This window comes from Athene cunicularia (assembly GCF_003259725.1).
Source record: "Athene cunicularia isolate RWA chromosome 3 unlocalized genomic scaffold, athCun1 chr3_part1, whole genome shotgun sequence".
Classification (NCBI taxonomy): Eukaryota; Metazoa; Chordata; class Aves; order Strigiformes; family Strigidae; genus Athene; species Athene cunicularia.
Window position 1 is genome coordinate 22,736,765 of NW_020799097.1, and position 17,057 is coordinate 22,753,821.

The window sequence follows — 17,057 nt, forward strand, 5'->3', positions numbered from 1 at the left end:
GACACAGCACAGAATTCATATGCTGTACACAGTCTCGAATTTGTCTCATACACCTGTTGCAATTTTAATGGTTTTCTTTGCCTAAGGATGTGAAGATTCCCATATTGCTTTAATTAAACTGAACATAACAGAACTATATTCTGATTGAATTTTGATGGTACATTTTCCTTTTTTTTTTTTTTTTTTCTTTCCCTTCAGTCTATGATGATATAATTCTGGCACTGAGCGGAGTCAGTGGTAAGTAAATGCTGTCTTGGATTTTCATGTAGTTTTTTAATGTTAAAGTCATCTGAGCCTGAGGCAGACAATTTTTATTTTAAGTGGGATATCTCTGGGAGACATAATGCTTATATTATTATAGACATGTTATTAAGTTTCTGAATAGTCAGTTGACCTTGCTAATTGACACTATTAAAAGGGAACAAAGTATTATTTCACCTGGTTTGTTTGGTTTAGATACTGTGACAGTGTCATAGCAATAATTTTCTTCCTACTTCCCATTAGTAAGTGAACCTTGATACAGAAAGAGATTCTGATCCTGCTCAGAATATCTCACTCTCCTGTGAGAAATTGGGAGTCATTCCACTGAAAGAAGAGGGGTTGCACAAGAATAAAATTTCTGTGCAATTAGAATCATGACACTACTACTCTTTCACAGAAATTACATGATGAGGTTATTATTTCACAGTGGATCTTGCTAGTCACAATGCTTGTATATGACAATAAATACAAAAACTTATACTGAACTTTCACCTGATATAAATCAGATCTCCACTGAGAGACACGAACAATTGTTTCATTGTGGTAGTTGAGAATCATAGATTGGATTCTGAATTTTTTTGTCATGACAGTACAAGTAGTCCATTTGACTGTTTCCTAGTCATTCCACTCTGCTGTTTGATCTATGTATATTGTGTTTTACGTAGGTAAGTCAGCCTCTCCACTGAAGATCCTTTGCACTGAGGAAGGAATAAGGCTCCAGTGTTTCTTGAAGTACTACAATGAGGAAATGAAAGTCAACTGGTCTCACAGGTAGATGAGAATATTTTTTCAATTTTATTAAATAAAAAAATGCCATTTTATGATTTAATATTTACTATTCCGTGGCATTCACTTATTAACTGGACCACATTAATGAATTTCTCTTTCCAGCACTTCATATTATCTTTTCACATAGATAGTACATAAAGTAAAAGAAATATTAACAGGCTCGTCCAGCACATATCAAGAGGGATGTAATAGCCAGGAAAAAAGCATCTATAGTATTCCAGACTCTTATCCAACACAAGACGGTTTGTTTTCCACTATATTATCTTGTTGGTTCAAAGACATAAATGCTTGAGAATAGTTTTCTATTCAGGGCTGCTTTTTTCTTTAAATAGATGAAATTTTCCTCCAGTACTAGGTGAATACCAAGGATCTGCTCTCAAAGTTTAATAAAAGCCTGTATTAAGAAAGGAATTTTTTTCCAAATTGATACAGTCTTAAGTAACCCAAAATATTTAAATTCTGTTTCTCTTCTTTGAAAAGTTATTAAATGGGGCACACAATACTTTGAGAATACCCCTCAGAGGTGAGAATATGACCAGAAATTATCTTTAAAGTTCCCAATAGATTTCCACCCTCATGTTACATTAATCTTTGACTTTGGAGGTACTCTATTGCTCTGTGTATTTACAGTTAAATGTAAGCTCAAATGTTTTTCTATGTCAGGCCCTCATTTGTTTGAAACCACAGGTAAGGTTTGGAAGTATTTAAAAACTCTTCAAGTGGTTTCAATTTTCACATTCTTTGATGTCTTACAAAGATAACACACAGTGAACTGGTTTGACTTGGACAGGAAAAAGCTGGTTTATCAGCATGTTGTCCTAGTTTTGCGATGCTGTCCAGCCCTTGATTTCTATGAAGACAGAAACACAAGGAAAATGTCAGTGATCATCAGGTTCATGGAGATCAAGAGCACTTCTGCAGGGGTATGTGGCTGTATTTGTAACTCAAGCTTTGTATTCAGTAAGTTCTGCTCCTTCTTTCAGTGAATGTGTTGCTAATATGATAGAAAGGAAAAGAAAAAAAATTTTTGCCTCTGCCTTTTACTATATCTGCTTGAGTTCTGAAAGTGACTTTGTCCATTCCACCATCCAGTTCATAGAAATATAAAACTAGAGAATGCTACATGGCTAATAAGGAAATATCAGTGTGCATATTTATTTACATATAGACACCTCTCTCCCCTCTAATATTTCAGATTTTATGTCTTACACATTAACTATCTTGAAGATCATTGAACACAGGTTTTCAGCAAATAAAATTTTGATTCTTCCATGAATACAAGGATTATAAACCAGAGTTGTTAAAGCTAAAACAAAGACTAAACCAAACCAACCAACCTCCCCCTGCCTCTCAAAACCTCCTGCTCTTTGAAATGGTGTTCTAGGAAAATTTGTCTTGGCAAAGATGAAAGGCTAGACAATCCACGTTTTTTCACCATTGCCTGCACATCATGAAACATACCATGTAAATTTCTAGCTAGCTTTGAATTATCCACTCTACTGCATAGCAGGGAACATAATACAAGTCCTAAAGCCAGCATGCATCATCCACTCATGGCACAGTGGGGAATGTTATATGTAGTATTTTCTAATATATAGTAGTTTCTATCCAGGTATCTAATTTGGTATGCTGAATTCGATGTAGGCAACCTACAGAATGGGAAATAGTCAAAATTTCTTTTCTCTATCTAACTCTCTAGCTATGAAGGCAGAGCAGCCCTGTCTGGGCAAATAAAATAACTGATCAAAGAGAAGCTAATGCTGACTTCATCTATTTAAAATTCCAGCTAAAGATACTTGAGGAAGAAGGATGAAAAGAACTATTTCTTTAGTTACTGAGTGAAACAGGAAACTTCAGATCATTGGAAGTGGTTGGGTTTGCATGCTCTCATTAAAAATCTTCTTCTATTTTCACTCTTCATGACAGATTATGGACCGGAAGAATCTCTGATCTGAATCAGTAGGATATTTCTTATATTCTAGCTTAGGAAGTAAATATAATGCCACTGTTTTTTAAAGATCTGTTTATTAATTATCTGCAGTTAGGAAATTTGCTGCTTGTCTTGTTCTTAAAAAACCCCAAAGGTGTTTTTGACTTGATGGAAGAATAATGAATTCTATGCAAATCTTTTATTATTTACTTAATTGATTTTTGAAGTTAATGAAAAGTAAAGATTTTTTTCCTCATCAGAAAGTTATTTGCCTCTAGTTTAATGTTCTGACGCATTCTACATTAGTGTGTATGAAGTGTACAAAGCTCTAAAGTCACGCACTATTTTCGCTTATAGACATGTATGTGTATATAAACACAGGTAATTATGTATGTGGAGAGAAGGAGAATGAGAAGAGGGTGAACAACTAATCTTTGTAATGAAAGCTCAAGCTAATGGTTCCAAAGCGTTTCATACCCCCACGAGGAAGATAAGTATCTTCTGGGAAATTGCTCTCATTAGTTGCAATTTATCTGTAATTCAGGAATAGTATGTTATCCTTTGTAACTTTTGATAGACGCTATCCTATGGAAAATACACATTGAAAAGAATGTTCAATTCATTTCTATTCATTTTTCCCAGGGATTCTAAGATTTCTTCTGGTGAAAAGATGAAGATTGGAGGTGGAGAGGATGTTGCCTGGCTGCAAATAAGTGAACCCACTGAAAAGGATAAGGGGAACTACACCTTTGAAATCTTTGGTGACAAGGAATCCTACAAACGCACACTTGATCTGTCTGGGCAAGGTATATTTATAAAACCATACTTATATGGTGTCTTTTCATGGCTTAAACAGAATTTACTGGCAATAACCAGAGGAATGACAATAAAAACAGAAAGCCTTTTGTCAGAACCAGTTGTACTTTAATTGCATAACTGTTATGATCTTTTTAGTCTTACATCTGTTTTCACCACCAGTGGCATTGGGTTTCAGGGGTTTGTTTTACCATTTTGCTACTGTGTAACCCTGCAGGTGTTTTAAAAGAGCTTTAACATGGATATGTGTCTATATGTTTATACTTAGCCCCAAGTGCAAGTTATGTTCATGGACAATAACTCTCTCAATTCTTTTGTCACAGCTTTCGATGATGCATATGCAGAATTCCAGAGACTCAAGTAAGTGCTATGTCTTTTGCATTTTAATGCTGTAACAACAGTGTCTTTACTTACAGAAAAAAATATTTAATTAATAACTACGAATAACATATATTTCTCTTCCTCTCTTCCTCAACAATTTTAGGGCAGCTGCTTTTGCTGAGAAGAGTAAGTTTATTTTACATTTTATCAAAGGTGTTCTGCAATGTAGTCTAGTGTTCTCTTTAAGGCAGCCATTGTGATAATGCTGCCACAGTTTTCAGAGTTCTGTGGCTGCAGAAATCCCATGTTAGTACATAATACTGCAATAATAATAGTAATTTGTGGATTTGTTTTTAATTCCAATGGAAACCCACTAAAAGTTTTACACATTTTGCAAGCCTCTACTGTATCTTCTTGTGTCTGCAGAAGTTTTGTGAGGTGTCAGCTTCTAGGTGTCATACAAGGAGGTGTTGACTCTGAAAGCTGCTGCTGACACTGAATTTTGGGATCTAGATATGAAGTTAAAAATTACCTGCTAATGCCTATTGGGCAGTGCTTGCTGAGACACAGAGAGTGGGAAAGCTTGTTACTGTTAGGAGCTGTAGGAATCCTGGTACTTTGATATTAATTCCCCTAGTAATGACAAGATGCTTCTGCCCACAAAGAGCATGGCAGAACAAATTTTCCTTAGATCTTAGATACCACCAACATGCTAAAAGCATCTTCCTTGCTTTGCTCTGTGCCCAAAGCACAAATTGTCAAGCTCAGCAGTAGCTTCAAGGTTGTTATGTGTATCAGTTTAGAATGCTATAACACAATCCCTGCTAAAAAAATCTGAAGGGAACATAAAATACATTAAAAAGATATTACATAGAATATAATAAAAATGTATTATTTTACATTTTATTAATGAGGTACTACAGGTTTTTTAAAGATAAGTGCAAACAAAAGCTGTGACTATAATATCACCAAGTTATAAAATCATTGAGAAATGAGTAATTTTGAGGTCTAAGCTTCACACGGCCCACATATTTTTCTTTAACTCCTAGATCGTGGTAAAGTCATTGGTGGTTTGCCTGATGTCGTTACTATAATGGATGGGAAGGTAAGAACATTTTTTGGCAACAAGTCAAGCTGCCTGGTGAGAGTTTTGCTTTAACAGCAGGAGGGAATGCAGATGAATTTGTAGAAGCTGAAATCAGAATGAGGATAATTTAAACCACTTATTTTATTTATTATCGTCCCATTTATTTGAGACACATGAATTCTAAGTGAGCACGGGTACCATAAGCTGACTATACAGACTGATTCAGATCATTTAGGCAAGCAAGGTCAGCCTCAAGAGGAGCTGGTCTTGCGATGATTATGGAGACTTGGAGTTAACTGCATAATCATATTTGGGCTGGCTTTCAGCTCTGTGTACTGAGTAGAGCAGTTCAAGGGGAGAGTCCACTCCTGCCCTGTAGAAGAAACTAAAAAGGCAGGAGGAAGCAGCCCCTGTCTGAGAGCCAGTATAATAGAAACAGAAAATAGGTCCCATTCTCCAGTATGCCAGACATAGACTGTTATGGCTGCTAAGAGTAAAGAAGGGTAAAGGACCTACCTGAGCCAAGGAGCTAAACTTTCCCCTCTTCCTATATATTGGCAGTTCGCTCCATTACAATATATAATTATGGGAGATGGAAGGCCAGTGAATACACTTATTTTTTTGACATCAGTAAGAACTAAATGCCCAGATACAAAGTCATAATTGGTAAATTTTTGCAAAGTCCCTTCCTAGGACTTGAGTGGTGGAGATGAAATTTCATTATTTGGACTGATTGGTGTCCCTCACTAGGATTTTTGTCATGGTGGAGGGGGATCTCATGCAACCTCAGCCCAAACTCTCTGGGTACTAAGACAGAAGGACAAGACTATTAGTCTCAGCTGCTGTTAGGCCTTGCAGGTGCAAGGAAGTACTGGAACTTGGTCTCTCCATCCTGGGAGAGAGTTCCAGACTCCAGACACCCCAGCCTTCAGTCCAGGAAAGACAAACTTTTTTCATCCTTCCCACTCATACAGCAAGTTCTTGTCTCTTTTTCCTGAAGCAAATCTTCTCTTGGGTGTCCTGTCCTTCACTATGGGGAGAAACTAGGTGTTCAATCTGGGATGAAAAATTATTGAAGGAGAACAGGGTAAAAAAAAAAAAAAAAGAAATCAGTATTGTGCACAGTGCAGCAGAGGAACTTGGAAATTATTATGATCACTTATCACAGCACAAGAACTAGGGAATGCCTAATTACATGGTCATTACATGGCTTTAAAGAATCAAAAAGAAGGGTTTTTTCAAATGGTTCATAATTAATTTGTGCCTTGGTACTTTAGGCAAAAATAGATTTGGGTCCAAAAAAGAAAATAGGCAATTTCATGAAAGGAAGTCCAGCAGGGGCCATTAAATACAATGTTCTCGATAAAATTTGTGCTCATAACCAGTTCAAAAGCCATCAAATTGTGGAAAGCAGGAAGGTATACTGGGAATAGGATCTATTAATCCTCTGCATTTTTGTATACTTTCTTAAGCAGTTGCTTTTGACCTCTAAAAGATCTAGATGGACTTTCATTCTGAGTGACTATAGCAGATCAGCTCATGAGCCAATGTGACTCTTATCTGCTGGCTATCAAAAGCATGTTGATCAGGTTGTTTATGTCTCTTGTATGAAGTGCATCTTCAGAGACATCATCTGTGTTGCTCTGTGTGAAAACTGTCTTATCACCAGAGTAAGAGGTTGCATACTATTCCAGCTCTCTGGGTACTTGGTCATTTTGTGGATATCAGGAGCAGTTTCTTTAGAAAGATGTGCAAAATGTGGTCCTTGCAGTGGCTGCTGAAAGCTGCTTACTCTGGACCAGACAGATGATTTTCCTCTTGGCCCATTCCTTCCTTTGTCTCTAATAGGTGTTCACATGAGGTGCCTTCTTACTGTGATAGAGAGAGGCACTTTACAACAAGAAAGCTAGTCTTTTAGGAGGTTAGGTATAAGCCACTCTATGACCAACACCTTAAAATAGTCAAACTGTAAGGAAAGAGCTTGGTGAAGTCACCCCTGACTGCATGCACAGACTAGCTGCAGTTTCTTCATATAATCGTGCCCTAAAAACTACAACCTCAAACTAAGGAAATACTACACATAGCATTTCCAGAAGTAAAAGGCTTCAAAGAAGACCTAATCATGTGAGGAGTAAGTAACTGAATGTGTGAAGATAAAATCTCTGACTCCTGAAATCAGGCAAAACAAAATGGATCACAAGATTTAAAATCACCTCTAAATTAGATATGAACACGTACAATGCAAGAGTTGGTTAAGTACAAGTGTGAGAAGTTAACTGTACAAAAAAGAAAAAGAGCGGAGATTTTTCCTCATTCAGTGGAATGGTATAACTACACAAGTATATAGACACAAGGCAGAGCCTTACTGATGCTTCTTAAGAGAGTATAAATGATTTTTAGGTCACATCTATAATTTAATAAATTAGAACAGGCCAAAAAGATCTACAATGACTGTGGAATGTATCTGTTCTCTGGTAAGTTTTTAATATTAACTATTAAAACTTGATTATTATGAATTAATTATTAATTGCTCTTAAATGAGGTTACTCTTGAGGGCAATAGTCATGAAATGTTGCCTGTGATAACAGAAAGGACAGTAAGATTTAAACTCATGCTATAAGACATTAGTTTGATTTCCCAAATTTTATTTTTCTGTTTGTATCTCTACTCCTTTAAATATTTTCTAGTAAGGATAATTCCTATAGGCTATTATTTAACTTTACATCCTACATGATACCAGTTCTTTAAGAGTACTCACATACTTAGGTTGTCAATAGGTTGCACCCAGAGCATGTAAATCTTCCTTCAGCATTCCCTTCTGACTTTGGAGGCATGTTGTGTGCAAGACTGCTTCTATTTGTGAACATATGGCACTTTTGATCACTTAAAATTTCTTCCTTTTTTTTTCCTCTGAAGTATATATTGCACCTATTAGAGTCATCATCATTCAAGGAAACTATTGCACAAAAACATGCATGTATGCACACAGACAGACTGTCTCTGCTTCCTCTGGGTCAGGATTTGGTGAAACTTGAAGGGGAATATGGATGGGAGGGAATATAAGGAAGCATTCTGGTAGAAACTATCAGGTTTGGGTTGTTCATTGTTGGTTTCTTTCTTTCTTTTTTCCCCCCTAACACAATGGTGCATATGTGAAATTCTCAAGGTGACTTTTAATTATCTAGGGAAGAATTTTAGGCAGGATGAGTTTCAAGCAAAGGTGGACAAAGTGGGCACTAATCAGTGCAACTTCTCAAATGTTTCATTTATTCTGTCATCACTGTACATAAATACATAAAGATTACATACATATACATATGGTGGTCAAAATAGGGTTCAGCTGTAACTATATAAAAGTTTGGAAGAACAACCACAAAAACTTTATCAGCTGCTTCAATCTCATTTCAGTCCTTGGAAAATACCTGAACTGCCAGGATGGCCTAGTAATTCATTTCAGCTATTCTCTGAATAAACTATACACGCATGTAACACTTTTATAACATCTATGTATTATTTATTGTTCACAAAATATTTCCTTTTACTAGTCAGCAGCATCTAGAATCAATGTCTAATGATTCATGTTATATACTAATTTTTAAAGTGTTTTTGTTTGGTTGGTTGGTTGGTTGTTTTTTTATCATATCAAGCAATAACCTCAGGAGGCCTTGGTCAGAAAATATTTGCTTAATTCCTCCCTGCTGTGTACAGGGAAACTTCAAGGATGTTTTTAAACCTATCATTGCCTGAACCTCATGTCAAACTAATGGGTTGTCAGGAGACTCCTGTAGGCAGGACTGCAGTGACAGTCCAACTTACCATCTTCAGACATTGTTACCCTGAAGCTATTACTGCATAACAGTCAGTAGTTAGATGGTAGAAAGACTGAATCTAAGAAAAAAAAAAAGGAACTCTACTTTTCAGTCCTCAAGAACCTGTCTTACTTTAATTAACTAGGAATAAGAAGTGCTTGAAAGCAATACTGAGAATATTCTGGTTAAACAAATCTGACTTGTCCTCAAAATTACTTCTCTTTTTCTCCTTCAGACGCTGAATCTGACTTGTACTGTATTTGGAAATCCTGACCCTGAAGTGGTTTGGTTCAAGAATGACAAAGTGTTTGAATTTAATGAGCACTATGTGTTTTCACTGGAACAAGGGAAATATGCCAGTTTAACAATCAAGGGAGTGACCTCAGAAGACTCAGGCAAATATAGCATCCATGTCAAGAACAAGTATGGTGGGGAAACTGTGGATGTCACTGTAAGTGTGTACAGACACGGTGAAAAAATGCCTGAAATTAAGCCTGGCCAGCTTGCTAAACCCAGGCCAATACCACCATCAGAAGAAGTCCTCAAACCTGAGGGCAAGGCAAAATCCAATAAGTAAAGCTTAACACTATGTTTGACAAACAAAAAGAATACATGAGCTGTAGTTGAGGTATTCCCACACATAACTAATTGGTAATATCCAAAGGTAAACTGAGCTTTTAGGGATTTGCTCCATGGAGGTAGCTGTGCTATGGTGCTGTACACATTTCCAACAATCTCATTTTGAATACATGTACTAGGGTGGGATTTGCAAATAGCAAAAAGCCAAATGCCTTTCAGAGGTCACCATATGCAATTGAAAGTTGCACAAACCTACAGAAAAACTTCATTTTCACCCTCCCCAACCCTCTGCAAAAAAACCCAGACAACCCAACAACCCTATGAGAACAAATAGCCCGGTAGTAAAGGTAGTGAACTGCAGTTAGAGACATATTCAGAGATGGTTCCTGCTTTGTTCCACACACAGTCCCTTTGGCTTTGAAGCCTCTGATCCTGTAAGTCTAGTGGGTAGTCTCTATTTAGCTGTGATACTGTTGTTTCATAGTGTGACTTTATCTTTGGTAGACTTGTACGAATGTTCACTGTTTACTCACTGAAGCATAGGTTGTATTTTGTTTTTGCTCTGTGCTAATAAAACTTTAAAAGTCACCTTTGCTACTCCAAATCACACCTAACTAGTTCTGTTTACTCTCTTTCATTGTTTAATTATTGCTTATTGCACAATTTCACAGCTGGTAGCATGCAGCCTATCGACTTTCAATAAAGAATGCAAATTATGGTTAATCACAGTCACTGGTGGTGCTTGTGACATTAATTTTACTCTTTACGATACAGGTCAAGATGCAAGCTTAAACTGGTACCAAAATGCATGTATACAATTCAGCCACTGAAGCTACTTATGTCTTTGATTCTCCTCTATCCAGAATGAACCACAGAACTCTACCATGGGTTATGTTCTGCTAGGCAAACACTTCAATGTATGCTTATCATGAAACATTCAAATAGAATGAACTTCAGTGAGATTACTCATATATCTGTCACACATGACTGAGTGTTTACAGCTCTGGATTTTTCAGATCAGATTCCCTGTTCAATGAAAGTCCATCTACCTAGATGAACCTTTGAAATTTGCTAAGCAGCTTTCAGCAAGGAGTTCTTCTAATGGTAAGTAACGCTGATGATACAAACACCCTGGATGCAGCCCTCCTCTCGTGTCTTCTCCCAGTCTCTCAGATAGATGCAAAGAAAAAGAAGCATTGTGGGAGACGGGGGAGCTTGGATGAGGGGTGGCCTGGAGAAATAGCGCTCTTCAAAATCTTCACTGGAGAAACTGTATGAAAGTGTCTGGCACAAATATTGGGACTCTAACTTGTGTTTGGGGTCATGGCTAAAAGCCAGTGCTGAGTCTTAAGTGTGGAAAATATGGAAATAATTGTTCTGGGTTTTTTAATATTTTATTATTTTGTTCCAAACACACAAACTGAGAAAACAGGAAACTGAGCAGTTTCAGAGTAGATTTAATCTTGGGTCTTTTTTGCATTTTTTTTTTTTCTCATCTCAGTGACATAAACCTTCCATTGTTTCGTATGGCAAACAACTGCTTCACTTGATTCGAAAAATGTTTTCTTTTTGGACAGATGAAAAGCAGAGGAAATGAAAAGCCAATTTACAGCCTGTCAGATGTAGGTTGGAGCACTCATCTGGGAGACAGGAGAGCAGTGTTCCTCTTCCCTGTCCTCCCCATCCATGGGGAATTGAACCTGTATCTGACCACCAAGAGTAGTGCACTAATCCCCTGTCTTTCCTGTATTTGGAAGTGCTGCTTCTACTTTATTTTTTTTTACTTTGTCTGACTAGGTAAAAAGACTGAAAAAGAGATTAGGCCTAGGCATCCTACCTCTGACATGAGCATATTAAATGCTGGATTTGAGAGTTTATCTCCTCTTCTTGTATTTTATCTTAGTTTTCAGCATTGAAGGAGGGATTGAGGGTGTGGTAATGTAGTGTGAGAGACAAAAAAACAGGCCTGTGAGAAACGTGGACTGAGAAAAACATCCTGAAAAAGAGATAAAAGTTGAGGCCCTCTGAGCTAAGGAATGCCTCAAACACTTGCAAGATGAAACTATAGTCACAGGGTGGATGGGGTGGAGGTCGAAGCTGATAAAGTTGCCCGGTAACACAGGATGCAGCTGGAGGGGAGAGCCCTGTGGAGACAGGATGGTTTTGTTCTGGTGCATAAGACTTTTACAGAAAGAACCTGCGTTTCCTCCTTCTAAAATTGTTAATGTGAAACCTTATGCCTTACTGTTAAGTGCCAGGGAGGGGGTCGCTTCGGTGACAGCAGAACTGCAGGAACAAGGCATAATTATTCCAACTCACTCACCCTACAATTCCCTGGTGTGGCCAGCCTGTAAACCTAACGGAAAGTGGCGACTGACAATTGACTATTGGCGATTAAATGCCAATACAGGTCCCCTAACAGCTGCAGTACCTAACATAGCTGGACTGATTGCAACTGTACAGGAACAAGCCCACCAGATCTTAGCAACTAAGACAGGACAGAACATGTAGACTGTTTAAGAACCTGATGGTTTGAATGGATAATGTTGAGGATGAGAATGGATCCACTGTAGTTTCAAATTCCTCAAGTAAGAAAGACTGCAAGCCTCCTTTGCAACTCAGTGATATCTGTGAGCGGTCATGATAAAACACAACAGGCCAGCTCTGCAGAGGAAATAGTCTTTAATCACACTTTATTAAAAGATGCTTTGATTTGAAATAAAAAGCTTTTTGAAACATTTGTGTACTTAGAGCCAATAAACAGTGAGTTTATATTTAAATACAGTATAAACAGACAGGAATTACATTGGACAGTGATCAGAAATGCTTGTTTTTTGGGGAAAAAAGTGGCTGTGGAGCCACATTCTGTGTCTCGTCATTGAATGAAAGTGTTCAAGAGTGTTAAAGACTCAAGAATAATGATATTTTATATGAATCTGTCGTCACAAGAACTTCAGTAAATCTCTCAATAAAATAACTCAGATTTTTTTTTTTTAATCCTAAATTCTTATTAAAGGCCTTTAAGATTTTCAAAATCTTACCATGACAAGTTCACAAAACATCACAGCCAGTCTCTAGAATACAAAGTGAGTATCAGCAAGAATTTAATATTATTCTTATCTCCTTCTACAGTACACAGGTTAATTTTAGCTGACACTATCAAATTATTGCATGTTATGGCAGCTTTTCAGAGGTATCCTTGGGCACAGGAGACAAGGTTAGTCTCATCTTGGTTTAGCTGGCCTTAGTTAAGCAAGCTTCACTTATTTCATTCCAGGCAAGCAGAAATAATTTATTATGACAGTTAATCCTCTGCTGAAGTACAGAAATTATTATTCACAGGAACATTGTATTCAAAAGGCTAAGGACTTCCTATAAACTGTTTCACATTTTTCAGTGTTCAGTGTACCTATTCTTCTTTTGTACACATTTCATTATGAGTACTAGGAAATGAATCAGGCCAACCCTTTTTAAGAGAGAGACTACCTTTTCAGAGTGAACGTGCATCTAGTTGCCCAGAGGGGCAATTGGATGGATATTAGAGGGACAAATAGGGTGCTCTGGTAACCAAATCAGATGGAATACATGATGAGGCATATTAGCATTTGCTCACTCCTTTCACAGACTTAGTGTCAACATTAATTTAATAATAAACCCTTTCAAGGGGGAAAAACAGAAAGTAAGATTTGCTAGAGAATGTCTGGTGCCAAATGAGCCTACCCACACTAACATCAAGGGAGATTGACTCATTTATACTGGATGTGAATTTAGTCTGTTATTTTTACAAATCCAGGGGCCCATTATAGTGAATTAGCTATTTGTGTTAGCTTTAAGAAGAAATGCTTCTATTAGAATGATTTTCTCTCACACTGGTGAGTTTTGTGCTGAATTTCCTGTTGTGCCTTTCTAGGCAGTGCTAGCATGAAATAGAGCATCGCTGACTTGTCATGGGAGGCAGATAAGATGTCAGCCACTTGTGCTGATGGGCCAGAGTTGTGGCTGTGTCTGTCATGTTGGCATTCTGCTATGAGGCTGGCAAGGCTGCCTTTTCTCCAAGCACCTGATTCCTTTGAATCAGCTTTGATATGTTACTGTTTATTTTCTTGAAAACAAGTTCTATGAAAATTCCTCCTAAGGCAAATTTACAGGTGCTTTTTAAGAGGAAAAGGTTTTTTTTAATGACAGTATGTGTCTCTAGTGTAAGTCTTTCCCCAGCCAATAAGGTTCACTTGCATCCCAGAGCTCAAAAACTTGTGTACACTTCACTAATTTGCTCTTGTATGGAGACAGAGGTTCAGTGATAATAGCACCCTAAGTGATGTTAACACACAGTTTTTAAAGGAATCTTTTGAAATATAAAAAAGCATTAATTTTCTGTTTTGAAGAACTAAGAACAAAACCTCTAGATGGCACCAGAAGAACAAGCTAGAAATGAGCAGATCTTAAAAAATTCTGCCAGCTATAGCATATCTATCATTTTGATACAAACACATCACTTAGGGAATGGGAGATTATTAAAAGCATTATACTTATGCCAGTGACAAGGACAGGTCCAGCAAATGACTGTTTCCCGGAAATAGCAGGTGATTTTGCAAGCAATAACGCTGCCTCTTAATCATTGCATGACACACATTAAGAGGTTAAGCATGCCTCGTAAAATATTGCAAGACTCATGTTACATCAAATTTCTCCTTAGGATGTGAAAACCCCAGCATATCAACTATATTTACAAAGGGAGATTTGTATTTGAGCTCTAAAGGCAAACCTCTCAGAAGCTTCCACAGGTTTTCAAAATACTGTTTCTAATACTGCAAGGCCCATGCTTTGCAGTTTTTGCTCAGTGTCTACAGAGGGATGTTTCCATTTGAAATTAAGGGGAGATCTGGAAGCAAAGAGCACAGGGAGGGTCTGGCACTCAGCACTGCCACTGCAAGATTCAGTGATGTTGAGACCTGTAAGAAACTACCAGTAGCCTTCTATATTAATATTTAATTCCTCATTGGAATGTGCAGTAACTCAGTACCAGCTTTGTCCTTGGGTATTAGCTCAAGGTTTATCAGATTGTTATATTTTAAAAATAGAACACTTGACCTCACATCATTTCCTTTATGAACATTTGAACTTTGTGTGGGTGCATTAAAGGACCGTTAACTTGTAATAAGTTTGTCTCATTTTTTAATTTAATGTAACTTCATTTTCTGTTATTGTTGCTCTTCTGTTACATTAATATTGTACAGCTGAGAGTCTGATAGGAAAAAGAGACTTAGACACCCTACCGCAGTTAGAAATAATAACTATTTCTAGTTATTATTCTAGGAGCTAAAGCTTTTCCCATGGTATTCTAAACTATCTGATGGAGTTCTCCCATGCAGGTTTCACTGGGCACCAGTGTCCCCCAAGAGGGAATTTGCCCTCCACCCTGCCAAGGGCCTCTGTGGGAAGCCATTATTCATCCAATGACATTGATGCACACAGCATGTAGAAGAGAGGCAGATGGAAAGAGCTGCAACTTCTGTTAAAGATAGAGCCAGTGTAGCTTTTTACCATTTTAAATCACGGTAAAAATTATGATTAAAATTTTAGTCTGCTGACCACTGGACCATTTTGAATGAAGAAATGCACTAAAAGCCAATCCAACAATTGTAAATCAACCCCAAAGCCAGCCCTTCTGATTGAAAGATAGCATGTGAAAAAGAACTCCACATAGTTGTGTGCCACTTTTGCTGTCTGGAAAAAAATGCCTTCCACATATGAAAATGGCAATCAACCTCCTGCATGGTGCTTAATGGGAGGTAAAACACAAGACGACTCCCTGGCTGGGAGTTATGAAGCCACATGCAGATGTCTTCATCTGAGTTAATCACTGAAACTCCCTTCTTAGAAAATGGAGAGAAACAAGTACTAGTAAGGCACAAGTCATGTCATTCTAAAGCAGATGTCTCAAATAAGTAGATGAATCATGTCTGTTCTTTCCACTGACTGTAAAGGGATCTTAACCAGGTTGGATGGGAGACATCTACATGGCTATTGTTTGAGGTTTGGTGGGATAAATTCTGCACCATGTTTCTCTTCAGTTGAAAAAAATCTATTTACAGAGATGCTTCATAATATCTGGAATTTTTGCTGGTATTTTTCCACTGAAGTCTTATATTTTGAAGACTTTGCTGCTTTCTTGGATAACCATGTTATTTTGAAATCCCTGTGCAAGCATTTGCTAACATCCAGCAGCCACTTGGTCCCAACTAATAGCTGACTCTTGTGATTTGACCTTTACCAAGACATTGTGTTAGGTCTTCTATTCTTTTAAATATGTAAGTAAGTCTTCATCCCAGTTTTTGATTGGCTATGATGCTGCTGTTAGTGTGGGAACTTGTTTCTGTCTTTCCTCATCCCAGTGCCTTTGTTCTGTGGCGACGTCTCAATCAATAGATGCCATAAGCTTTTCATGGTCAATTAGTGCCCTTTGGCTAAGCCCATAAGACATGCCTTGTGCAGTTACTCAGTCATGCTGGGCAGGCACACCCTCTGGCTGGAGAACTACGATTCTGTGGTTCTTATATGCCAAACTTCCAGTGTGCCTAAGGCAGCTCAGTGATTGGCCAAAGCTCTGAATCATCCTCCTCCTGGGCTTGAACCTGTCTGCTTTTGTCTTCTGGTTGTCTCTAACTAGTCCTCAGTTATCTTTCTGTATAGCTCTGTTACTTTTTAGACTGTGGTTTCTTGGTGTGATTTCTGTTCCTCTGCCATTCAATCGGCTGTCTTTCGATACTGCCTTAATGGCAGAATCTGTATCAGTAAATAAAACAGTGCCAGGTTTGATTATCTAGCCCTTAGGCCAACACCCTGTACGCTTCACATTAATCTTTTCTAGCACCCACCGTAAAGTGTAATATCATCTGAGCTGCCCGCTGGAGACGATACTTACATTCCCTAACTACAGATCAGGAGGTGTATAAGAGCATGTGCACTGACCTGCACCAAAACTTTGTTAAGGTCAGTCTGAACAGATAAAAGTACTAGCTAATTAAGTTCAGTGCTGATGCCTTAACACTGGTTAATTTACTAGCAGAGGTTGTTACTAAAGTGTCCAAGCACCAGTAGCCATATGAAATGTGTATGTGATAGCATCAAGACTTAGTGTCCTGTTAGTAAGTAAGTAATTGAGCCTGCATAGCCTGCTGTTCTCATAACCACTTTCAGCAAGCAAGACTATTATAATGAAAATTAAATGTTTGGTTCAGCAGCCTGTGTGTCTCTGTACTGTTGGTAGCTGAACCTAGCATTTCTGGATATTGACACTTTCCTGTTCATGATGCCTTTTATCAGCATTCACCACTGATCCTCTTCATACTAATTTTTGGGTAACATGGGGGTATCAATGGATTGTGATTAACTGGCACATTAGTACTTGAACTCCTCTGCAATGTATACAGCACTTTGCAGGCTTATATTCCAAACTTCCTGA

At 37.8% G+C, this 17,057-nt stretch overlaps 1 protein-coding gene across 1 annotated transcript in view; it reads left to right on the forward strand.

Annotated features, from left to right (window-relative positions):
* MYOM2 (myomesin 2) overlaps positions 1-10,180 on the forward strand; it is an 81,645-nt gene extending 71,465 nt beyond the window's left edge. The window contains exons 31-37 of the mRNA XM_026846283.1: positions 199-237; positions 927-1,032; positions 3,623-3,786; positions 4,120-4,156; positions 4,281-4,303; positions 5,167-5,222; positions 9,249-10,180. Of these exons, the coding sequence (XP_026702084.1) occupies positions 199-237; positions 927-1,032; positions 3,623-3,786; positions 4,120-4,156; positions 4,281-4,303; positions 5,167-5,222; positions 9,249-9,590 (767 nt within the window). The 3' untranslated portion in view covers positions 9,591-10,180. The remainder of the gene's footprint in view (positions 1-198; positions 238-926; positions 1,033-3,622; positions 3,787-4,119; positions 4,157-4,280; positions 4,304-5,166; positions 5,223-9,248) is intronic.
* Positions 10,181-17,057: the final 6,877 nt, after the last annotated feature.